A 25,134-nucleotide genomic window follows, 5' to 3' on the forward strand; every position below is an offset into this window, starting at 1 on the left:
GGAAAATGCTGGATATTGGTTTGAAAAAATTGGCAATGGTTGCAAAAGAAATTGATAAGGTGGCAAAATAATTTGGTGGGGTTATGTGGAGAATGCAATCTCACTACTCAAGGTACTGCGAATGATAAAGGAAATATTCAGGAAAGAGAGGAGATTGACAAGATTGGAGTTGAAGGAGATGTTGTTGAGGGAAACTAAAATGTTACTGCACAACAAATAGGCAGTAAGGAGGGTGTAGGTGACATGTTACTGCAAAAGGATGGGAAAATATGAGGTGGTTGTTGAAAATGTCAATGAATATGCAGTGTTCATTACTTGGTTTGAGCGCATAAGAAACCATGTAGGAGACAATATTTCACATTTATTCTTTCTAAACAAGATAAGTTAAATTGGTAATCTTTTGATCCAAACAAAAGTTGCTCTTATAAGGGCCATAACTTAATGGGTACACACATTCGTGTCCATGTCTTTCTCATGGATCAGTTTTCTTGCTTTCGAGTACTTGCAAAATTTTAGTTATTGATTCACCACATTCCACAACTTTCTAGTTTCCTTTAATATATGGAATATGCAATGTACCGGTGTGATTAGTTTTATAAACATGCCCTCCAACAAAATGAGGAAGAAATTAGGACATTCATAAATTTCAAATGTGTAAGCTAATTGAGTTGTTGGGAAAGGAGAACTAGTAATCCTTGTGGCCCTACTAATATTTCGTTAAGAAAACTGATGAATCCAAACCATACCACAGGAGTAACGTCCACACCTGCAAGAGGAGGAATCACTTTGCGAGTAGGAATCAGCAGTGGCTCCGTGGGAGCATAGGCTATTACATATGGAAATTTTCCCACTGGGAGTTTTGGGTACCAAGACATCACTATTCTCAAGATAAAGAGAAAACCAAACACTGAGAGGAAGGGACCTAGAAACCCAATGACCAACTTTGCAGTTGCAGGGTCCAGATCAGCAAGAACCAATCTTGTCATCAGATCTTTGGAAACATGTAAAGTTTCTTGTATGTTCAGCTTGAGAGTTTCCAAGTGTAGATCTGAATTAAGAGATATCTTCGTGGTACCTGCATCAAATAGTGATGATATTGCTGTGCCTGCAGATTCTCCAACTTCTATGTAATGTGAGCAACATTCCACGACTTGAGAATTGTCATTTCTTTTAGTGGGATACTTTGAACTTTTCTGCAACAATTAGAATCTCAAAATTAGGCTTACATAACATGATATTTCGCAGCGTGGAAGAAAATACATGCGTTTCATAGGGAAAGGGATCATTAAAATCTTGAGACACATTCAAATGTAGACAGTAGCCAATATAATCCGCCATTAGCTTCAATTAGGAGTGACAATCGGTAGATACCCTAATATTTTTCAACCAACTGACTCAAAACAGAAGAAACTACCCAAAATCTGAATCCTCAAATAACTTGAAATAAACTTATGTTTTCCCACTTAATCCTAAATACTGGAAACATCCATTCAACAAGCTACTGTAATGGGAATTTGATTGCAATTCCAATTTTCTTCACTGACAGTAATAATACGTTCCATGATCTGTGTAAAACATAAAAGTGTGCAACAGAGAAATGACCAGACAGTAAACTGATCCACGTTATGATTATTGGAAATACTGTCATGTTGGTAGAGCATCATCAAACAAAGGTCTAATATGTTCAATCTTGTCCTTTGAACGGTAAAAACCAAACACTCTCTCTTTATGATTATTGAATAACTATGATCCAATTTTGGAAATACTCTTATGTTGGTAGAGCATCATCAAACTAAGGCCTAATATGTTCAATCGTGTCCTCTGAACTTCAAAAATCAAATTCCTCGCTTTGCTTGTTATGCACACCTTCAAAGTAAATACAAGATAACACAACATTTCAACGCTTCTTTCCAAACTCTTCAAAATATATCAATAATAACTGAAGGACCCCGACTACAAGATTATTTGTTGCTAAACCAATACACAAAACCAATCTACCATAACTGAAATACCAATATCCTATTACACGGCTTCTCTTGTGGTTCTTCTTACAAAGTGGTTTAGGCCTAATAACCCTACAAAACCGGTTTATAGGTGATGATTACTCTCACTTATATACTATATTTTGGTATTGTCTCTGTCAATCTGTCTCTAGTTGACATTGGATTTGAGTTTTTTGAATAATTCTTTCCATTTTCAAGTAAAACACAATATGTAGATTTACACCTCAATTTCATCCACTTTTGATATCATTTAAAACAATCATATTTGTCACCAGGACCCTTAAATTGCTACTGCTATAATGAATGAATTCTAAGGAGCAGAATATTTCAGCCATTTGAACTGTATTTGTTCTATTCATGCTATATTATCCTGAAGACACTTATCTACTGAATATTCATATGAAATATTATTTTCCCCTTATTTTTCCTACCATTCCTAGTTAAATCAGTTTGTATCATTCATATTGCACCACAAATCCACCCCAAAGGAGCTTTGCTAACACCACAAATTCATATTGCATCAATTTGTAGCACAATTGGAACAGCTCAGTCTCCAAGATTACAAGGCCACAATGATGGTGTAGGTTTATCCTCCACTAACCCACTTATCCCTCTCCTTGTCTCAGGCGCTTCCACTTCAATGTACCAACTAAAGAAGGTTTTCTACTTATTCTAGACTCTTGACTTCGATTGAAGCTAAACATTGTTTTATTTATTTGGTTACTAAGCAGAGATAAAGAAAAACCACTTGAACTCACTACCTATCCCTCCTTCCCTTCTATTATTACCACCAAACTAATCTTATATCCCCTCACAATATAATATATTTGGGCACGATTAATTCAACATTTCAAAGTGATATAGAAGAATCTTTCAATTTAATATATTGTCCTCAAATAGAAACGCTAAACAGAATTCCTAAATACCTCGAAATTCAAGAGATCTGAGCTCTCAGCCACATAAGCATCAATGTAAACACCCATTTTTTCCTTCCAATTTTGGCCACACTTACAGTTGGATTTTTTTTTAAAATTTTTTTGTTGTATTCAGTGTCATGTGTTGGTATAGTATACCATAAGGGATGAAGCGATTTGCTACAATAAGAAGCACAAAGAAGAACTCCTTAATTATTTACAATTGTTCAGATGATAAAACCACTGTTCTGCTTCTGCATGTTCTACAACTCCCCTGAAATCCTGGGCATGGCTGCGTTTCCTTTTTTTAAAAAAATTCAAGTAAACAGAGGCCAAAGTGAAATTAAAACTGTAACAATAATCTAAGAATTCCAAGCTAGCTCTTTCACACATTGCATTTCCTCTTTCTTCATCATGGCCATCAAAATCACTAAACCATTTCTAAATTCTATACAGAAGGAAATATGAACATGAATTGAAGTAACAAACTCAGAAAAATCTCAAACGGGCATGGCAAACTTAGCCAATGAAAACATTCCCACGGGAAATTTACATATAGTAATGCTTACCCAGACGCCAAAGCGAAAATTGTTTGGTTTGAATATAGAAGGTTTGCATTGGCGTCCTACAAAATTGGAAAATTGAAACAACAAAAAGTGTGAAGCGGGCTTTGATAGATTGAAAAGCATACGAGAGTTGAATACTTACCTCTGATTCCAGCATGAACATGAAAAGTGTTCAGACTCAGAAGATAAGATTGCGTTGCCATTGTGTCTCGCTGGAACGTCCTGAAAGTAAATCCACTCATTTGTATTTCTGAGTTTTTAAGCCACGTATTCATCTTTAATGCTTTACTATTACTTCATTTGTTACCCTTGAAAAAAGGTTTATATATTATTCAAATAAAACTAAAATTATTTTTAAAAAGTTTAGAATAACATGTACTTTACTAATAGGTTTCTCTATGGCTCAATCCTATGGTGGATAAACATGTAGAGAGTTGTTCATTCCAAAATAAGAGATCTACTGATATAAGAAGAGTTTAATTCGTAAGTGCAGTAAGAATATTTTTTAAAATACTAATAATTAATAACAAAACATGATTAATATAGCATTGAAAATAATTATTATAAAATTTTTATGTATAACATTTCATTATTAGATGAAAATATAAAATTATTTACGGTATATATATATATATATATATTATTTAGTCGTATTTAAATACAAATTTACTTGTGAGAATATGTTAGCACTTCTGTTTGGAAAACTATTTATATAAATTACTTCTTAATTACTTTTAAATGAAGAATTTGTTTTCAATATTGATAAAATTAATCTTGAATAAAATTGATTTTGAAATTTATTTATGTTTAATTTTTTTTATTAAAAAACAAAGTTAATAAAGTTCAATTTAATTTTTTTAATCTACACAAAAACTACCTAAATTATATATCCAACAAAATCAATTCTTCAATCATATAATCATATAATGTTTTTTTTTCAACTTATATACTATTTATGTAGAGGAATTTGAGCGAGGAAAGTGTGTTTGTATCCAATTATTTGAGTGGAAGTGTAGATGTGAAAGGGAGAGTTTATTTTGGCCATCCTTACTAGTGCAAATATGAAACTATCCTTATTTTATTTTTCTATGTAGGACAACTTTGGTGACTTTGATTCTGGAGGTTGGCATTGTTGGTTGGCTTTAGTAATCACGAAGGTCGTGTGGTGGTGGTTTGCTGAGAATGGACGATGTTATAGTAGTTTTCACCGCCAACAAATACGTACGAATCAACCATAATCAGTTTGTTCTAAGCCATACTTGAGTTCCACACAATAACAACTTACAATATGAGGTTGTATGTTTTGAACCATAATCGATTATGGTTGTAGTTGAATGAACCATAATCGACTATGTACATGTGTTTTGGTTTTTTTTTGTGGTTGCAGTTGTTCATGTTCATGGTTTGATGATATGGTGTTTAATTGTTCCATGTGGTGGCTTGAAGCTTGGTCTCGGTGTGTATGTGGTGGTGCAAGGTGGTGAGGTAGAACAAAACTAGAAGTAATATGTTTTTTTTCACTTTTTAGTTTGTTTACCTGACAAAGTTGGAATATTATATTTTTATTAATTATTTTTTTTATCAATTATACCTATCACATCACACATAAATTTTCACAAACTTTCTTCTCATTTCCCTTCACTTTTTATTCACGTTTCCTTAATTCAAACAATCTCAATTTCCACTTACTTTTTCCTCAAATCCATTTATTTCCTCCCTCTTAAATCCATCTTCAAATCCAAACAAAACATTAAACTAACTAATATTTACTTAAAACCTAGTTTAATTGTATTTCAATCAGAATAATTAAAATAATGGGGAAAACTAGAAAGAATCTCTTTCGTTAAACCTTTTAATTTTAAAAGTCGTCTTAATCTCTGTTCACATTTCTTTCTATTTCTTTATGAATTTTTATGAATAGAATAATTATCTTTTATGATTTTTTATAAATAGACTAAATATCTTTCTAAATTTCATTTATATATATATATATATGGAAAGGTAATAACTTGTTTTTGAGTTATTTTTCTTAAACATATTAATTATTTATTTTTGAATAGTCGATTATGTTATTTTCTCTATTTTTTTTACTAGTTATTTTATGAAGTTTGAACAAGTGATGTTTGAACTTTTTGGTTGTTTTTTATATAATTTTTATAACGAAAGATTGCTTTTATTTTTTTTCTCTTTGAACTTCTATAATAATTCATATATAGAAATTAGTTTTATCTTATAAAAAAATATGTTGTTCTCTCCTAAATTATGATCCATAAATAATAATAAGAAGAACAATTAATCAGGTTCGTGATTGATAATAATAAAGATTTCCATTCACTTATGTTTCACAATCATCTTTGAGAGTAAATTTTAAATATCCAAGCAAAATTACAATTATTGCACTAGTTTTAATTTTGATTTAATTTTATTCTTTTGAAGAAAATAATAATAGTAATAATCCAATACGACACATTTTACATCAGCTCACTAAAGTGTGACAACTCAGACTGACTTTTTTTCTCTTACATCACTCATCTCTTCACCTGACATTGATCGAAAATGGCGGAAACTCTTATCCAGATCGGCATTGTTGGCTGCGCCGACATAGCTCGGAAGGTCTCCCGCGCCATCAATCTCGCCCCCAACGCCGCCATATGCGCTGTCTCCAGCCGCTCCCACGACAAGGCCGCCGCATTCGCCGCCGCCAACGGCCTCCCTCTCTCGGCTAAAGTGTACGGCTCGTACGAGGCCGTTCTGGAGGATCCTGAGGTGGACGCCGTGTACATGCCACTCCCCACGAGTCTCCATCTGAAGTGGGCCGTACTAGCGGCCCAGAACAAGAAGCACTTGCTACTGGAAAAGCCCGTGGCCCTCGACGTGGCCCAATTCGACTGCATTCTGGAGGCCTGTGAATCGAATGGGGTGCAGTTCATGGATAATACGATGTGGGTCCATAACCCCAGGACTGCGGCCATGGCCAACTTCCTCAACGATGCGCAGCGTTTTGGTAACCTCAAATCGGTATTCACTGCAACTGTTTTTCTTCAATTTTATTTTAATAATCTTCCTGGTTACAAAAAGAAAATGGTTAAGAGACATTTATAACAAGGATGTTATTAAGAATCAATGTTTTGATGATTCAGCGAGTGAGTGAGGAACTCAATAATGGATTTTATATAGACATTTTTGGTCGGGGAATGCAGAGAAAAATAGAACTTTTATTTAAGAGAAGGTAGAGACAGATAGTGACTTAATTTCAATCTTAGTTTTTTTTTAAAAAATAAGATTGGTTCCTTATTTTTTTTAGAATTTTAGTCTTTTGGATTTAAAACAAATGTAGTTTTGGTGTATGTATTTTTTATATTTTGTTTTGGTTTTAATTGAATCATAAACTTAACATATTCGTTAAAATTAATTTAACACATTAAAATATGAAAATAAAAAATAAACAGTAAAAATTGAATTTTTGACTATAATGCTAATTAAATTTTCTAAAATTTAGAGACTAAAATCATTAAAAAAGTACAAGATGTGAATGAGGATTTATACACTAAAGTTTTAAGAATTAAATTTTATTTAATATAACTTTTAGAGTGTATTTCATGATACATGTATCCTTAGCTACTTTTTATGTTGTTTTCAACCAGAATTAAAAGTCCATTACCTTATGTTACTAACTCATGTCAACTTTATTCCACGACTTTACCATAATTAAACCATGTGTGTGCATATATTTATGTATATAACCTTTCCTCTTGCTTTTAGCAGACAAATTTCAAGTTTTGCTGATAAAAAAGGCACCACAGGTAAAATCTACATTTTTCTCAAATGGAGCAAACTAATGAACAAATGGAGTTCTGGTGCCACCCATTTGTTCTATATCCAGTTTCGAGAGTCATGACAAATATAAATTGAGTTTCGTTAAAGTTTTGAGCACCAGTTGGAGGAGTTGTTTCTGTATTTTGACTATAATATTTGCTTGGCTTAACTCCCAGTAGGAGCTGTTGAGTTCATTCGTGAGAATGGCCATTTGTTTTTCGTATTTTCAGTGGAGGAGATGTATGTTTTCACAGATTGATGACTACTGTTGTTGTGTTCCGAATTGTACAGGTTCGCACCTGCTTCACATCTGCAGCCGATTCAGATTATCTGAACAGAAACATTCGTGTAAAGCCTGATCTTGATGCTCTTGGTTCCCTAGGCGATCATGGGTGGTATTGCATTAGAGCAATCCTGTTGGCTGCCAACTATGAATTGCCTAAAACAGTGGTTGCTTCATATGAACCTGTGCTCAACAAAGATGGAGTGATATTAGAATGTGGAGCTTCTCTGTACTGGGAAGATGGGAAGGTAGCAACCTTCCATTGCTCTTTCTTGGCAAACTTAACAATGGACATAACAGCTATTGGGACAAGAGGAACTCTACATGTGCATGACTTCATCATCCCTTATCATGAGAAGGAGTCTTCATTTGTGGCTGGTACAGAAACCAGCTTTGATGATCTTGTCACAGGGTGGGCTAAACAACCAATCAAGCATACAATAAGCACTGATCTCCCTCAGGAAGCGCTTTTGGTTAGAGAATTTGCCCGCTTGGTTGCAGAAATCAAATTCAAAAACTCCAAACCTGACAAGAAGTGGCCAACAATTAGTAGGAAAACCCAACTGGTATTGGATGCTGTTAAGGCTTCCATTCAGAGGGGTTTTGAGCCTGTTCAGATTCAGGAGTAAACAAGTTTTATCTGTTGTGCATTCCAAATCAAAAATCCATTATGCATTTGTGAGCTGTCCATTTCTCTAAAATAACTTTTCTAATTATTAATTTCATTTCTTTAGATGATGGTAATTGGTGAATGAACAGAATAAAATTGTCTTAATGGGAACACGAAGGATTGGAATAGCTGATCCTTAGTGTTCATCTTCAAATAAATGTTGGGTTATCTTCAATTAAAGATCATACTATGAGGTTTATTTTACTTTATGAAAATCTCATTTTGTTCTATTAGTTTTAATTTTTTTTTATAACTTTTGTTATAATGTAAGGGTTTGCAACTTTTGCTATAATGTAAATATCTTCGATGGTTTAAATATGTAAGTATCTTTCCATGGTTTAAATATGTTTTTAGTTTTTTAAATTAGCTAACACTTTTTTTTCCTTCCTCGAATACAAATTTGTATCTTTTAATTTTTAGATTTTACGAAATGTGATTTTCGAAGTTGGGCGTGTCAGGAGTATAATGAATTATGCATCCTTTATGTAACATTAAATTATTGAAGAAAAATTATGCATCCTTTATGTAACATTAAATTATTGAAGAAAAATTATGCTAATTAAATTTACAATCAATCTAAAGAAACATCAAGAGTTTATATGAATTAAACTTTTACATTTTATTCTTAGTTTACGTTAAGAACTCATGGGTTATAGATGCACACTAATAACCTCTTATATTTAAATAATAATATTTTTCTTTCTCTTGAAGTTTATAGTAATATATATATATATAAATAAAAATCTATATGAGTAGTTGTTAAATAACAATCATAATTTATAAAAAAATATTTTAATTGATGTACACATTTTTTAAAAAATTTACCGTCTACCTCAACCTTTTTTCACATAAAAAAATTATTACTTGCATAATTGTATACAATATCTCTCACACTTTATCTAAACAAATAATTTTTTACTTTTTTTTACCAGGAAAATAACTAAATAAAAAATAATGTGTTATCTCAACACTTTATAAATGTTATATGAAAAAAAACTAATCATCAAAATAAAAATTAACATTAAATTATAATTTATTCAAATAATATATTATGAACATTTATTTATTTAAGTATATATTTCATATTCATATTTACGTTTAATTATATTTTAAAGTTAAAATATTTTGAATATTTTAATTATCTTATGCTTACGTAGTAAATGATAATAAAGAATAATAGATAAATAGTTTCACAGCTATTTTACTTTTCTTTTGTCATCAATCTTTATTTTGAATATATTAATAAAGAAGAGTAAAATTTGTAACATTTTAACCATATTTTTAGAAATTATTATCGGTACAATAAAATCATTAAATAAAACAATTTTTTAGAAAACAAAATAATTAGTTGTAATAGTAACTAAATTAGATAATATTTTTAGAAACTAAACAAAATTTTGGTTTCTAAATTAGTTTATATTTAAATAATTTTTAAATTAGTATCTAATTAGCTATCAAGGTTTTAACTACCAATTATTTAGTTTCTCAATTTGGTAGAAAAAACATTGATTGCTAATTAGATACCAATTTAGAAGTCATTAGTTCCTAAAATGGTATATAATATTATAACAACTAATTATTTTTTGACTCTAAAATTGATTTTTATTTCATGATTTTCTTGTAGCGTATGTTATCAAAATCTTGTTATATCATCTGAAAATATTTAATTTCATGTTTAATGTTTTTTTTTTTTTGAAGATCTTGTATTCATTATAAATAGTTATTATAAAGTGTGTTAAAAATCTTATATTCTCTAAAAAAAAATTAAAATTATAATATATAAGTAAAGTTCAATTATTATCTTATAAATCAATTTTCTTACAAATCAATTTTAATGAGATGAAATTTTAGATTTAGTTCAATACATACTCTCTCTTTATATATTAAGTCTTTTATGCAAACTTTAAAAAGGTGTAAATTTAGACTTGATAATTAATTGGTGTATAGTTTTTGTTAACAACATAAATGATTTATTAACTATGTTAATACATTTCTTTATAATTATGAAAACTGTTTTTAATAAATGGAAACCTAACTTGTAATGAGATTTTTTTTTATTTAAAACGAGCAATACGTATTTAAATATTTAATTATGTTTAGTTTTTAACACAAGAGTACTTTAATTATTTTTTTAATACATCTACATACACCAATTAAATCATTTACATTTTTTTAAACTTTTTTTTCTTAATTTAAATATGTTCACCTTGTAGTGTTTTTTTCTCTCTATTTTCTAGTTAAGGCAAATAATAAATTAATTTAGAACTCTTAAAAAAAGAATTAGAATTATCTCTATTCCAGAAAAATCGTACATTAATTTATAACATCTAAACAAAACGGTTGAATTGTCACGTCAGAAGAAGTGGTGTTTTTGGTTCATTGACATTTCTGGAATGATCTTAGTGTATAATTGGGTTCGAACAAAAAGTCATGTAGGGCATAGTTAATGCTCATCTCTGCTTTACAAGGTTAAAATTATAATATTGCTTTTAGTAATTTACCACGCACCATCATACACCTAAAAAATAATTCTTTGGACCTTTCTTTTTTAGCCTTTTTATTATGATTGTTTATTTATCTTAACATATATTATCCCCTTTTAAAGTTCTTTTCATCAAAAACAGGTTAGGCATATAAATATACATAAAGCATTAAGTTGAACGAAGTTAATGAGGTATTGGTTTAAACATTTACCATCACATAATTAAATAAAGTAATCCATAAACAACTTTAAATAAGTTTACAAAGCGAATCTTATCATGATCTTAGGTAAGGTTTAGGTAAGGCAGTGAAAATGGTTCAAGTAATCCATCTTACGTTTTAAAATTTATATATACAAAGTTAGGAATATGTCCCTTTCAGTTATTTGAATATTGATTTTAACTTAATTCATAACATGATAATACTAAATAAATCCTAGAAAATAAAAACTATCATATTCTGATCCATTCATACACTCCACCACTTTTATCTTTATATTCTTTTACTTAAATGCGATATTCATAAAGTCAATGAGAAGGATGTAAAGATATCTACATTCATAACACTTTAAATATCGAGTTCATTTAAAAAAAAAATCTATTTAATTAATGAATTAATATTTCATAACGATGAGTATAATAATTGTTTATTTTATGAGGAAAAGTAACGATGTTTTAAATCTTCCAAGCTATTTAAAATCTTAAAAATATGAATATTATTTTATTAAAATATAAATATCTATTTTAATACTGTAAAAATATATAAATGTAATTTAGCATAATCTAAAAGATGCAATTTTTCTTTTATTTTTAATATATAGGATATCCCCCACAGAACACGGTCCTTCTATACTTAGTAGGTTTTTGAATCACGTCACGAGGCAAAACCCAGTAAATTTCATCATGGACCTTCTCATCTTCCTGTTACTCCTCACACTGTTCCTCGTCACGACCCGGTTCATTCTCAACCGCCGTGTAACTAAAAACCTACCCCCCGGTCCAACCGGCTTCCCTATAATCGGAAACCTCCACCAACTGGGCCCCAAGCCACATTGCGCCCTCTCCTCTCTGGCCCAAACCTACGGCCCAATCATGTCCCTCCGTCTGGGTTCAGTTACCGTGGCAGTGGCCTCTTCTCCAGCCGCGGCCCAAGAAATCCTCCAAAAGAACGACCAAGCTTTCGCCAACCGCCCCATCCCGGAATCCGTGGCGGCCCAGCCCAACCTGGGCGACACCCTAGCCTGGGCCCCAGCAGACCAACGGTGGCGCAACCGTCGCCGCGTCTGCGCAACTCAGATCTTCACCGCCCAACGCCTGGACCTTCTACAACACCTCCGGCACCGCAAAGTGCAGGAACTGGTTCACCACCTTCGCAAGCAAGCTTCGAATGGAAAAGCCGTTGCCATTGGAGATCTGGCATTCGCGACGATGCTGAACCTGGTATCGAACACGGTGTTTTCGGAGGATTTGGTGGACCCGGAGTTCGAGAGTGCAGGGGAGTTCAAGGAGGTGGTGTGGAGGATCATGGAGGACGCAGGGAGGGTTAACTTCTCCGACTACTTCCCGTTGCTGAAGCCGTTTGACTTGCAGGGCGTGAAACGACACGTGGCGGTTTCATACGTCAGGTTGCATAATATTTTCGATGGCTTGATTCGGAAACGTGTTGCCGAGAGAGAGGGTCCGCGTGTCGTGAAGGGGGATTTCTTGGATGTGTTGCTTGATCAGTGTGAACAAGGTGAGGCGTCCGATTTCACCGTTGAAAGCATCAAGCCGTTGATTCTGGTAACATCATTATTATGTTTAAGTATGATCTTGGTTGATAATTGATTTTAATTTTAATCAACTTTTATTCTTTTATTACGAATTTTACTTTGGTTCTTTTTTCTAAACTATTTTTCATAACAGATCATCCGAACTAATACTGATCATATTTCTAAAATTTCGATGACAAATAAGCGAAAAGTAATAATAAATTGTAAATTTTACAAAATAATAATAGTTGTCTGTTATTTGTAATTAAATTATAGATAAAAGAGTACCCTTTAGTCATTATTAAAACACATTTGTGTCATTATTCAGATTAGTAAACACACATTTATGTATCCACTTTTTTTTATGATAATAGAAAAAAATAGATATTATAATAATTATTAAAAGAAAAAGGTACTATAGAAAGAAAAATTACAAAATAATTTTTTTATTATGTTATAACTACAATGTTATAAAATAATTACAACTAATCTTTTAACTATAGAATACTAGCAGATAATTTTTTTTATCTATTGTAGATACTTTTTTTTATAAATAAGAAAATTAACAGAATAATTACACTAAACAAGTCAAAATTGGTAATATAACGTACATACTAAAGAAATTAAAAAATTTAGATTTTCTTTATTAATAGTTATAAATTACAAATATCATTTAAAAATGCATATACTAAGATAAATTAAAAAATCAAAATCCTATTTATTAATAATTATAGTTATAAAAGCACTTTCCATTGAATAGAATTGATGAGTATTGGTTATTGGAAGCAGGATTTGTTCATTGCGGGGAGCGACACTTCAGGATCAACAACAGAGTGGGCAATGGCAGAACTTCTACGCAACCCAGAAGTAATGCAGAAAGCAAGAGAGGAAGTGATCCAAGTGATTGGGTCCTCCAGTGTTGAAATAACAGAAACAGACATCCCTAGACTTCCATACATCCAAGCAATAGTGAAAGAGACCCTTCGGCTGCATCCACCAGTACCCCTTCTCTTGCCCTACGTTGCAGGACACGATGTTGAAGTAAGTGGGTACACCATTCACAAAGGGAACCAAGTCCTCATCAATGCATGGTCCATTGGGAGGAACCCCCAGTTTTGGGATGAACCATTGTTGTTTCAGCCCCAAAGGTTTCTCAGATCCAACATAGATTTCAAAGGCAGGGATTTCGAGTATTTGCCTTTTGGTGGTGGTAGGAGAATTTGCCCTGGTTTGCCACTTGCGATTCGGATGATTACTTTAATGTTGGCTGCGCTTCTTCACTCTTTTCAGTGGGAGCTTCCTCAGGGTGTCACTCCTCACACCCTTGACATGACTGAGCAGTATGGAATAACGTTGAAGAAGCTTTCTCCTCTTTCTGCCATACCCATTTCACTCTGAACTTTCCATGCAAATATCAAAACTTTCCCTGTAAGAACATTCCTCATTAATATTGCATAATAATATTTACTTCACTTACTAGAATTTCATCCTAGTTAAAAATTTAGAATAATATCATTTCACAACTACATTTTTTTAAATAATTATTTGACAACTCTTTTTAATAATTAATATAAATAAATTTTTAAAAATAAAATAGTAATCTAAATCGTTATATATAATCAAAAAATCAATAGATTAAGTTTTCTAGATTTCAAATTTATATTTGGATTTTTTACTATAATGAAGTTGTTTTTTTTTGCTTTTTACCAAAATGGGATTCGTTTAAAAAAAATTACAAATTTAGGCAAGTCGTACCTATTTGACACGACTTCATATGCACAAATCGTCTCAACTTGGCACGACTTGAAGCCTTGTCATACTGAAGTCGTGTCAACTTGGCACGACTTCTGCCCTGTCATAATGAAGTCGTGCCAACTTGGCACGACTTCTGCCACGTCATAATGAATCTTTATTTTTTTAATTTTATTGTTTATATATTGGGTAGTAAGTTATGTAATGTTAAAAATTAGTTTGATACATAATTTTCTAAGAGTGTTAGTTTTAAGGAACAAAAAATTGGATAATCATGTATTAATCACGTTTGACGGTAATGTAATACAATAACTTGATTATTTGATTAATTAAAAAATGAAGAAAATTGTTATTGAATTTTGGAAATAAATAGATAAATGAAAATTTATTGTATTTGGAAAATAAATAGAGAATTATTGTTGTGAATTTGCAAAATAAATAGCTTAAGAAGTAATGATTTTACGGAACACGTAATGATGAGAAGAGATTAATTAGAACTAAACAAATTAGTAAGATTCATTACAAGATATAAAAAAAAATATAAAAGATTCATTATGACGTGACAGAAGTCGTGTCAAGTTGGCACAACTTCAGTATGACAGGACAGAAGTCGTGCCAAGTTGACACAACTTTAGTATGACAAGGCAGAAGTTGTGCCTAATTGAGACGATTTGTGCATATGAAGTCGTGTCGAATTGACACGACTTGCCTAAATTTGTAATTTTTTTAAATGGATCCCATTTTGGTAAAAGCAAAAAAAAAATAATCCCATGATGGTAAAAAACCATTTATATTTTTCACAGCTTAAGTTCATATTTTTATCCATTTTTTTAAATTAAATTTTTGCTAGTTGAATATTGATACTAAATCTGCCAGAAAACATTCGTTTTTATTTGTTTACTTCATTTATTAATTTAATGATATAAAAATATATTTTCGTGGTCTCTGCTCGCGAAAACTCTAGCATCTCTCTTGCCACTACCAGCTTGCAGTGATATTTGTCCTCGCACCAATGTCGGATAAGTAGCAGCAGAGTTCTAATACCATAATACCATGTTGCTGTCAATCACGAAGCGGAAGATCACTGTGAGAAAGAAAACGAAAGTGAAAAGCAATCTTAAACCAATGTCAAGTGCTTTGCTGAATGGATTTGCTATATTATTTTCCTTAAACCTTTTCAATCTTAAAGTTACCGTGTTAAGTGATATCTTGATCCAATAGTGTTTTTGCCATAAAGCAATGAAATTGCTTCTTCAAAGGAAGGAAATACATCTAAATTAGAAATCACTTTTCAACGTTCTTCACCAAGTTTTCTTGATATCAAATAACTACAATAAGTGCAAAAGAAACATCAAATCATGTACAAATCACTGTATACATTGTAGCTCCCACTACGCTAGCATATGATGGTACTTTAGTATCAGCTTGTCTTCACCTTTTGAAGCAAGCAACTTTTCAGGCTTCTCTTCTCGGATCAAGTTCACAACCTCAGGGCAGGCCAATCTGTTGAAAAGAACGTTAAAGAAAGCAGCAAGCGAGCACCACCTACCACAGCTAATGCCATGATCTCAACAACAAACAATGTTTTTAATCAATACATCTAAGTCTAATCTCATCACAGCAGTTAACCTGTCGAAATGAAAGAGCAGGAAGTTATCTACTCATTCAGAGAGCTTGTGTCACGAGTTTCTTTCAAACTTGGATTTGCTCAACTTCTCCCAACCCCACATTATTTGATCATATTATCTTTGGTAGTCTCAATGAAAATGACACGAATGCTCAATAAAATATATACACACAAAAAGTTAGGTTTTTTAACACTTGCAATTCCAGTCCAGTGTCAAACCGAACAATTATGCAATTGAAGACATTTAATTGAATGCAATAACTTATTAGACGTTGATGACGTAAGTGAAAGAAGGTGAATTACCTGCTCATCATCCTTCTTCGTTAAATCCATCTACCGTCAATCTTTATCCCTCGGACATGGCTTATTTTAGCCCAAATTTCACTGTCCTTTCTGTGGCATAGTTTTTGCAGCAAGGGACATTTCTCTATAATTAATTTTATTAGAGAGACCGGCAGCCTTTCTCCCCCGATATTCTTCAGCTTTTTGCAATATTGAATGCGCATTTTTTGTAGCGACGTTAGATGGAGAAGGCCCTTGCACTCCAACGTCTCCAGACTTGACAATTCACTTAGACACAGAGACGTGAGGGAGCGAGGCAGCAATCCTTCCTTTGGGAAGGAGTTGATGCCATCACATGGACCGCAGATCTTGAGAGAGGTAACCATGTCAATGGACATCCATGCTTGGTTCACTAGTTTCTCACAATTCTGGATACAAACTGCTCTCAAGTTAGGTGGCATATTCCCTCCTGAAATGACTGAATTTGTTGGCAGTTAAATATCATAAGATATTCCATCTTTGGGAAAAGAGTAGACATCTGATCAGGCAATGACTTCAACTTCTCACAATCATCAACATCTAAAACATTCAAATTGGGCGCAGACAATCCTTCTCCCGGGAATGATACAAAGTTGGGACAGTTCATAATACTAATAGAACTCAGTCTCTTAAATGACTCTGACCCTACGACCGAAAGAGATTCCATACTTTCACAATTTCTGATTTGAAGATGAATGAGATTTGGAAAGGTATCCAGTGGAAGAGATGTTAGCCAATCACAACTATTATTTATTGACAATGATTCCAGTGATTCGTGTTTGTGTTGCATCGAGAATTTCAGTTTCTTCAAATAACTGATGTTAAGAGTTCTCAGCGATGCTGGGAGACAATTACCTGGAAAAGATATGGCTGACGAACAATCATTTAATGACAAGGAACGGAGGCAAGTAGGTTGGATGTTAGTCATGGCCTCCATCATGGACTCCACCACTATTGGGCTTCCTTCTATGTGTATATCTTCCACCAAAAGAGGAAACACATGAAACGCTACTTTGTTGCTTTTGCGTATGTATAATATTCGAAGGATGGGAGTCCTTGGGATGGAAGAGACAAGAAGTTCGCAATTTCTAATCCTGAGTAGTTGCAGAGCAGGAAGGTGATTTGGCAAGTCTCCCTTTAGTTTGGAACACCTTTCTATCAAAAGATCCTGAAGCACAGGAAAAGTTTCTGATTCGATTGAACTCCACACCTCCCAACAAGGCATATCATTAATGTGTAGAGATTGAAGGGAGGGAAAGGGCGTCACAGATGAACAATCTTCCTTCTTATAAAAGCCTGCATCAATAGTCTTCACAGAATTCATGTTTGAAATTTGGAGGCTCTTGAGAGATGGTAGTTGCCCAAGTGAAGGAAGTGTGCAACAGTTATTACAATCTTTTAAAATCAGATGTATTATATTTTGATAGGAAAAATTCTCAACCCATTCAGGAAATCTGGTTCCTTTATAACCGCTGATTGACAGCGATTTCAGGTCTTGGTGAGGGTGTAAGTTGCTGAGTACATCTAATTCAATTTCGAAGTCGATGTCACTGTCGTTACCTATAGACCATTCCAATAACAGATGATCAATGTGCTTCTTATCCATTATCCTGGCCTCTAATGCTTCTTCACTTTTGGTAACATTCTCCAATTCCTTAATAGAAAAATCACCGTGGAGATTTGGAAGTCCTCCCACTTCTTTGATGCTATTCTCTTTATGTTTGCCCACAATATAGAAATCCAACTTCAGTAATTGATTTAGTTTCCCCATTCTTTTAGGCATCTCTTTTATGCGAGTCCCACGAATTTCAAGATGACGCAAGTTTACGAGATTTTGTATGGCACTAGGCAACTTAGTTAGATTCAAGCAACAATACAACTTCAAAGTTTGTAGATTATGCAAATTGCACAATGACTCCGGCAGTGCTTCAATACTTGTATGAGAGAGATTTAAATAACGCAAATGGATCAGTTCACCAATTGAATCAGGCAGAGCAAGCTTACTTTGGAACTTACAAAATGATAAAACTCTCAAGTACTTAAGCATCGACACTATAATAAGTGGTGCCTTTTCATTGTTGAATGGAGAATCTTTATAATTGATCAGCAAGAAAGTTCTTGGAAGTTTTACTGTTTCGAAAACTTCAATATCCGAGACTGGATCACTGAATCTTGTAAAAGACAAATGACGAGTCTTTCTATCAATTCTGGTTTCTTTTCCAAGGTTATCTGCTCTAAAATAGAATTCCCCGCCAATGAATGTTGCTAGATCATGCGTCAAGTCATGCATTACAAAACGATATCCCCATATTTGATTACTTTGAAAAAACGATCGGGAAACCAAATCATCGAAATACTCCTGACCAACTTCTTCTAAAGTCTTTCCTTTTTTTGGTGCTTTTACAAGATCTTCAGCCATCCACAGCTGGATCAGTTCATCTTTGTCAAATTCATAATCCTTGGGATACAGTGAGCAATATACAAAACACCGTTTTAAATGTGGAGGGAGATAATTATAACTAATTCTGAGTGCTGGAATAATTTTACACTGACTTTCAGGAAGTTCCCAAATTTCACTTTCAAGTACATTATTCCAATCCCTAATAGCGTGCTTTCTTCTCAACATTCCTCCAAGTGACTGTGCAGCTAAAGGCAACCCATTACACTTTTTAACAATTTCCTTTCCAATATTTTCTAGAGTTCCTCTATTCTCACTGCCTTCTGAGAGAGGAAAAGCATGGTTTGCAAACACCAACCAACAATCTTCATTTGACAATTTGTTTAAATGATATACTTTAACAGTTTGAAAAGGAACTACAGCCGCTACATTTTCATTGCGGGTTGTCACCAGAACCTTACTTCCCCTAATCCCACCTAGAAATGGTTTTGTAAGACTACTCCAAGTGTCAGAATCCTCTATCCAAACATCATCCAATACAATCACGAATCTTTTACCTTTCAGTTTTTCCATCAAGTAAAGTTGAAGGGCATTTAGATCACTCAATTTACAAGGCTTCTGGGTAATTTCCTCTATCATAGTTTTTGTGACCTTCACAATATCAAAGATATCAGAAACACAAACCCATGCCTTTAAATCAAAATTCTGCTGCTTCAATTTGCCATCGTTGAACACAGATCTTGCCAAAGTGGTTTTTCCAACCCCACCCATGCCTACAATAGGGATCACGGACACCTCTTCATCATCACTGGTATCCTCTAACACCAACTTCATTATGACCTCCTTATCTTTATCTCTGCCATACATAACATATCTATCTTCCAGAGATGTTGGCTGAGCTTTCCATGACTGGTTGCTCTCCACTGGAATCTCCTTCAAATCAAGACACTCCTTTTGTTTTAAAATGTCATCTAATCTTTCAACTAAGTCTTCCAACTTACTAATACTAACAATCTTCTTCCTCTTGAAAAGGCCAGAAAAGGAATCGCTTACCTCCTTTTGAGTAGCAGCTTTAGTAGAGACTTCATCAACTAAGTCGTCAACCTCGTAGACAACATCTCTGAGAACATCGAGCCACTTTTTGACATTGGAGTCTGAGATTTGTCGATTCTCAGCATCAGCAAGCACAACTCTAACCACTATCAGCTGGTTCTCCACCTTTCGTAGCAACTTGTCAGGCTTCTTTCCACGGATGAAGTTGAGAAGCTCAGGGGAAGCTAGCCTTTCAAAAAGAACGTCAAGGAAAGCAGAGAGAAGTGCACCACCTACCACGGCTAAAGCCATGATCTCATCAAAGGAACAAACAAAAACGTAAAAGGAATTGGCTGCAAGAGACTATGGTGCTTCTAAATGAGGCCAACTTTTGTGAGGAGATTTGGATTGCTTCAACTCTCTTCACTTCAACTTTCTATTCTCTGTCCCTACTTGCCATCAAAATGAATCGTTGGATATATATTTAGAATTTTGATGGTTGAGATTGAAGATGCTTAGTTGAAAAAGTGTAGTGGTATGTCCTTTTCAAAGACAAGGATGTCGGATGCTTTTTGAAAATTTAGCATAGATATCTTAATTAAAAATTCAATAGATAAGAATCAAGACTTCATGAGTGAAATACTAGTTTTTCATTTTGTATAAGTACTTCTAATCTATATTTTTCTTCAGCGTAAGGGATATAAATTGATTTTACCTAAAGTTTTTCTTATTTCCTTTCCCATAAGTATATATAGAAACAGAGCCAAATTGTAATTGAGCCTGTTGCAAGTATGGTTAATGATGTAATACATGTGGTCATAGTTGACTAAAGATGTGAAAGGCAGCAATTAAATCTGATATGGGAATAATAGAACTTGCATAATTCATGTTCAAATCAAGCATCCATGATCTCTTTGGGTGATTTTGCAATAGTATGCCCATTTACTTTAAGATACCATCTTGGCACAGCACGGTCCTTGTGGACATAATCAATCAAAGGATAAATTCTGATGTATACATTATGACTTGTATCAGTTGTATGCTTTCTGGGACTGCTTTTGAGTTTTTTCAAATCCGGCATTAGATTTATGGTTTATCGTGTCTAGCAATAAATTTCAAGGACTGAATTTAGCTGTAAAAATGCTTTGCTCTTTGACTGGTTCTTTTTTATTCATCACTTTATTACTTAATGTGAGTATTAAATTTTCTTCAAGTATAATGAAAGAGCATGAAGTTATTTGCTTATTTTGAAGGAACTTGTGTCATGAGTTTCTCTTAAAATTTGATATTCTGAACTCTCCCAGTAGTATTTTATCATATTATCTTTGGTAGTGATATAAGAGTAAAGTCAACTCAGAGATTGCAGTTTGTATAGAGGGAATGTAATGACTATTTACATTAGTATCATGGTGTTTTCAGACCCTTTTTTTTGTGTCTGAGTTTTCAGGACAGATTGTCATATATGTAAACTTGCGCTCTTCAGGATAATGACCATCAATATATATAGCATTAATCCAAGCCAAGAATTTCACTCACTAGGAATTTAACTACCAATTATTTAGTTTCTAAATTTAGTCTCTAAAACTTTGGTTGATAATTAGATACCAATTTAGAAACTATTTAACAATAATAGAAACTAATTTAGAAACCTATTACAAAATAGAACAGAAATGAACAAAAGAGAACAGAGATAAACAAAAGAGTAAACTGAAGACAAAGGATATGAGAATGAATATATCTTCTTTCTTGTTATTCAAATCAAAACACAAATGGTCTGAATATATACAAGTAGTACACTCATTCTAGGTTTAACTAAAGAGGGAAAGAATCAATAATTAAATACTAGAATCATAACACACACATGACAAAATAAAGGTTATTCACCTCTATAAAGAAAAACAACTGATAATTAGAAAAGACACTCAATTAATATTAGGATCCTTCTGTAACTTTGGTATCTGTATCCTTTAATACCCCGCCACAAGCTGGGAAGCAAATATTGATGAGACCCAGCTTGGAACAAATATTCTTAAAAGATTGAGGACTTAAAGTTTTTGTATAAATATCAACCAGTTGCTCTATGGTGGAAATGAGAAGCAAATGGATGAGACCCTTCTTTAATTTTTCCCGGACCACGCGACAATCTATTTCTATAAGTTTTGTACGCTCGTGAAACACTGGATTTGCTACAATGTATCTTGCTAAGTCATTGCCACAGTATAAAAAAGATGGTTGCTCAAAAGGAACTTTGAAATCTTATAGAAGATAAGTTAGCCATTGAATTTCACATGTAACAGTGGTCATTGCCCTGTATTCAGCTTCACAAGAACTCTTTGATATTGTTCCTTGCTTCTTTGATTTCCAAGATATGAGAGAATTCCCAAGATACACACTAAAACCAGTCACTGATTGTCTTGAATCACAACAGGTGCCCCAATCACTATCACAAAAGGCTTTCAGATGAACAGAGGTAGTGGAAGAGAAAAATAGACCAAGACTTGGAGCCCCTTTGATATATCTGAGAATTTTAATCGCTGCATTATAGTGAGCAATTGTAGGCTTAGCAAGAAATTGAGAAAGTTGTTGCACAGAAAATGTTATGTCAGGTCGGGTATTAGTGAGATACATAAGTCTTCCAATCAATCAATCTTCTGTAGGCTTGAATATCTGTGAAAGGAACGTAGAAGAGAATTTCTCATGATTGTCGATAGGAGTGGGAGCAGGTTTGCAGGCTAAAAGACCTGCATGTGTTAATAATTCCAATGCATATTTCCTTTGATTTACCATTATTTATGTCTTACTTCTTGCTACTTCTAGACCAAGAAAATATCTTAAATTTCCAAGATCTTTAATCTTGAATGTCTGATTCAAGGCTTGTTTGATTCGAGCAATCTCTTCTTTATCATTTCCTGTCAATATTATATCATCCACATATACCAATAATGTTGTAAAAGATCCTTCAAAAGAATTAATGAACAAGGAATGATCATTCATAGATTGAGTATATCCCATAGAAAGCAAAAATGATGACAGTTTGGCAAACCATTCTCTGCTAGCTTGCTTAAGACCATATAAAGCCTTTTTTAGTTTACAAACTTTTCCTGGTGGAATAGAAGTCAATCCAGGAGGAGCAACCATGTATACATCTTCTTTCAAATCTCCATGTAAAAAGGCATTGTTTATGTCTAATTGTTTCAATTCCCAATTATAAATAGAAGCTAAAGAAAGAAGCAACCTTATGGTGGTCATCTTTGCTACTGGAGAGAAAGTATCAAGGTAGTCAATGCCTTCTGTTTGTGTATATCCCTTTGCCACTAACCTTGCTTTATACCTTTCAATTGTCCCATCAACCCTATATTTTATTTTGAATACCCATTTGCAACCTATGGCAGCTTTGTTCTTAGGCAGAAGAGCAGTCTCCCAAGTTTGATTTGACTCTAAAGCAGATATCTCACATTGTATAGCTTTTCTCCAACAGTCATGTTTCACAGCTTTAGAATAAGTGTTTGGCTCAACATGTGAAGAAAGAGACATAACAAAAGATTTGTAAGAAGGTGATAAATTGCTATAAGACAAAACAAAATTCAAAGGATATTTAACTCTTGAAGATGTACTGAAAACGTTAAGATTACAATGATAATCCTTTAAATACTCGGGTGATCTTTTTATTCTTGTGCTCATTCGGACAGATGGATCTGATTCAAAACTTTGTTCTATATCATGATTTTCATTGAGGTTTTGGTCTATATGGGAACAATCTACATCTGAAACCTCAATTTGTGACTCACAATTATTATTACTGTTATTTTCAACATTATCACAAGGTGTATTATCACAAGGTGCAAGAATGACTTGTGATGGCTGACTTAAGATAGATTGATCTTCAGCAAACAAAATTTGATCATCAATATCGGGGCTGTTAGTTTCATTACTAGTATCTTGAACCCTTTGGTATGGAAAAACATGTTCATAAAAGACAACATCCCTAGACACAAAAATTTCTCTTGATCGAATATTCAACAAAAATATATCCTTTTGTCCACCTTGGACAACCAATAAAAATACATTTTGATGTTATTGGATCAAATTTTCTTCTATTTGTTGACAAAGTGCTAGCATAACATAAAGAACCAAACACTTTTAATCCATTAAAATCTGCATCAGTTTTGAAAAGCATTTCATGAGGGGAAGAATATGTTAAAACAGGTGTGGGAAGCATGTTTATAATATGCGCAGCATGTATCACAAAATATGACCAATAAATTTTGGGTAAATGAGATTGTATCATAAGAGCTCTTGCTACATCTAATAAATGACCATGTTTCCTTTCAACTATACTATTTTGTTGTGGAGTATTGACACATGATGTTTGATGTATTATTCCTTTACTGACAAAAAAATTAGTCATGACAAACTCAGTTCCATTATCACTTCTTATTATTTTTATTGTTGTCTCAAACTCTGTTTGAACAAAAATAACAAAGTGTTCCAAAACCTTAACAACTTCAGATTTTTGTTTCAAAAGAAAAATCCATGTGTACCTCGAATAGTCATCAACTATGGTCAAGAAATATTTATGGTCATGAATTGATGGTATTGAGTATGGTCCCCAAATATCTACATGAATCAAATCAAAACATTTTTTCGATTTAGATGTACTAATAGGAAAAGAAAGTTTTTTTTGCTTTGCAAAATGACAAACATCACAAACAAAAGATTTGTTATATTTAACAAAAGGAAATTTATTCTTGATAACATCAATACATTTATTTGAAATATGACCTAATCGAAAATGCCAAAGGGTTTCTAGATCACTAGCACTAGCATTAACAGTATTGATGATGTGTGTAGATTCAAGGGGTTTAATTTGAAATTTCTGGTAAGATGGGATCCTGAGTATATAAAGTCTATCTTGCATCTTAGCATAACCAATTATTTTCAAGGAGTTTTTGTCTTGAATGTGACAACCATTAGAATCAAAGGTAAGAACACAAGATAGTCTATCAACCAATTTTGTTACTGAAAGAAGATTAAAAGTGAAGCAAAGAATATACAAAACATTGTTTATGACATGATTTTGATTGAGAAAAACACTTCCAAAATAATTGGCAATGACTTGATTTCCATTTGGTAATTTGACATAAATAGGATCAATTTGATGATACGAAGTGAAGTAAGTTAAGGATGAACAAATGTGATCAGTAGCACCACTATCAATAATCCAAGAACTAGAAGAAAAAATAGAGTTATTACTAGTTTGTGTTGTCATGTTGGAAGGAATAACAGAGACTTGACTTTAAACATTGTCACTGGATTTGACCTGTTGTAAAAGAGCTAACAATATTTGATACTGCTCAGGAGTAAAACCAATTTGTTGAGACTCCACTTCTGACTTTGAACCTTCATGATTCTGCTCATTATTGTTAAAATTTGTATTATGAAAGGTTGCATGACTTTGATGATGGTTTTGATTTTTAAATTTGAAATAAGGTGGAAAATCATGTTTTTTATAGCATGATTC

At 33.0% G+C, this 25,134-nt stretch overlaps 4 protein-coding genes across 5 annotated transcripts; 2 read left to right on the top strand and 2 right to left on the bottom strand.

Annotated features, from left to right (window-relative positions):
• Nucleotides 1-617: 617 nt before the first annotated feature.
• Nucleotides 618-3,759, bottom strand: LOC137828697 (uncharacterized). Its single transcript, XM_068635379.2, has 3 exons — nucleotides 3,626-3,759; nucleotides 3,487-3,542; nucleotides 618-1,193 (listed from the first exon to the last, which is right to left on the bottom strand). Exons 1-3 carry the CDS (start codon nucleotides 3,756-3,758, stop codon nucleotides 660-662), a joined length of 723 nt encoding a protein of 240 aa, XP_068491480.2. The 5' UTR covers nucleotide 3,759; the 3' UTR covers nucleotides 618-659.
• A 2,182-nt stretch (nucleotides 3,760-5,941) lies between these two features.
• On the top strand, nucleotides 5,942-8,482 carry LOC137827572 (Glyceraldehyde-3-phosphate dehydrogenase-like family protein). The gene is made up of 2 exons (XM_068633768.2): nucleotides 5,942-6,501; nucleotides 7,591-8,482. The coding sequence occupies exons 1-2, from the start codon at nucleotides 6,040-6,042 to the stop codon at nucleotides 8,209-8,211; spliced, it is 1,083 nt and encodes a 360-aa protein (XP_068489869.1). The 5' UTR covers nucleotides 5,942-6,039; the 3' UTR covers nucleotides 8,212-8,482.
• A 3,047-nt stretch (nucleotides 8,483-11,529) lies between these two features.
• Nucleotides 11,530-13,965, top strand: LOC137827571 (geraniol 8-hydroxylase). 2 transcript variants are annotated; one of them, XM_068633767.1, is made up of 2 exons: nucleotides 11,530-12,514; nucleotides 13,273-13,965. In XM_068633767.1, the coding sequence occupies exons 1-2, from the start codon at nucleotides 11,636-11,638 to the stop codon at nucleotides 13,879-13,881; spliced, it is 1,488 nt and encodes a 495-aa protein (XP_068489868.1). In that variant the 5' UTR covers nucleotides 11,530-11,635; the 3' UTR covers nucleotides 13,882-13,965. The 2 variants fall into 2 exon arrangements, with proteins under 2 accessions (XP_068489868.1, XP_090161315.1); XM_090305189.1 differs by having other exon boundaries at nucleotides 11,582-12,467.
• A 1,547-nt stretch (nucleotides 13,966-15,512) lies between these two features.
• LOC137827570 (putative disease resistance RPP13-like protein 1) lies at nucleotides 15,513-20,125 on the bottom strand. The gene is given in 3 exon segments (XM_068633765.2): nucleotides 15,513-15,738; nucleotides 16,166-16,610; nucleotides 16,613-20,125. Coding segments are annotated over 2 exon segments (3,738 nt in total). The 5' UTR covers nucleotides 19,926-20,125; the 3' UTR covers nucleotides 15,513-15,738; nucleotides 16,166-16,185.
• Nucleotides 20,126-25,134: the final 5,009 nt, after the last annotated feature.

This window comes from Phaseolus vulgaris, chromosome 7 (genome assembly GCF_051622355.1).
Source record: "Phaseolus vulgaris cultivar YP4 chromosome 7, ASM5162235v1, whole genome shotgun sequence".
In the NCBI taxonomy this organism is placed as follows: Eukaryota; Viridiplantae; Streptophyta; class Magnoliopsida; order Fabales; family Fabaceae; genus Phaseolus; species Phaseolus vulgaris.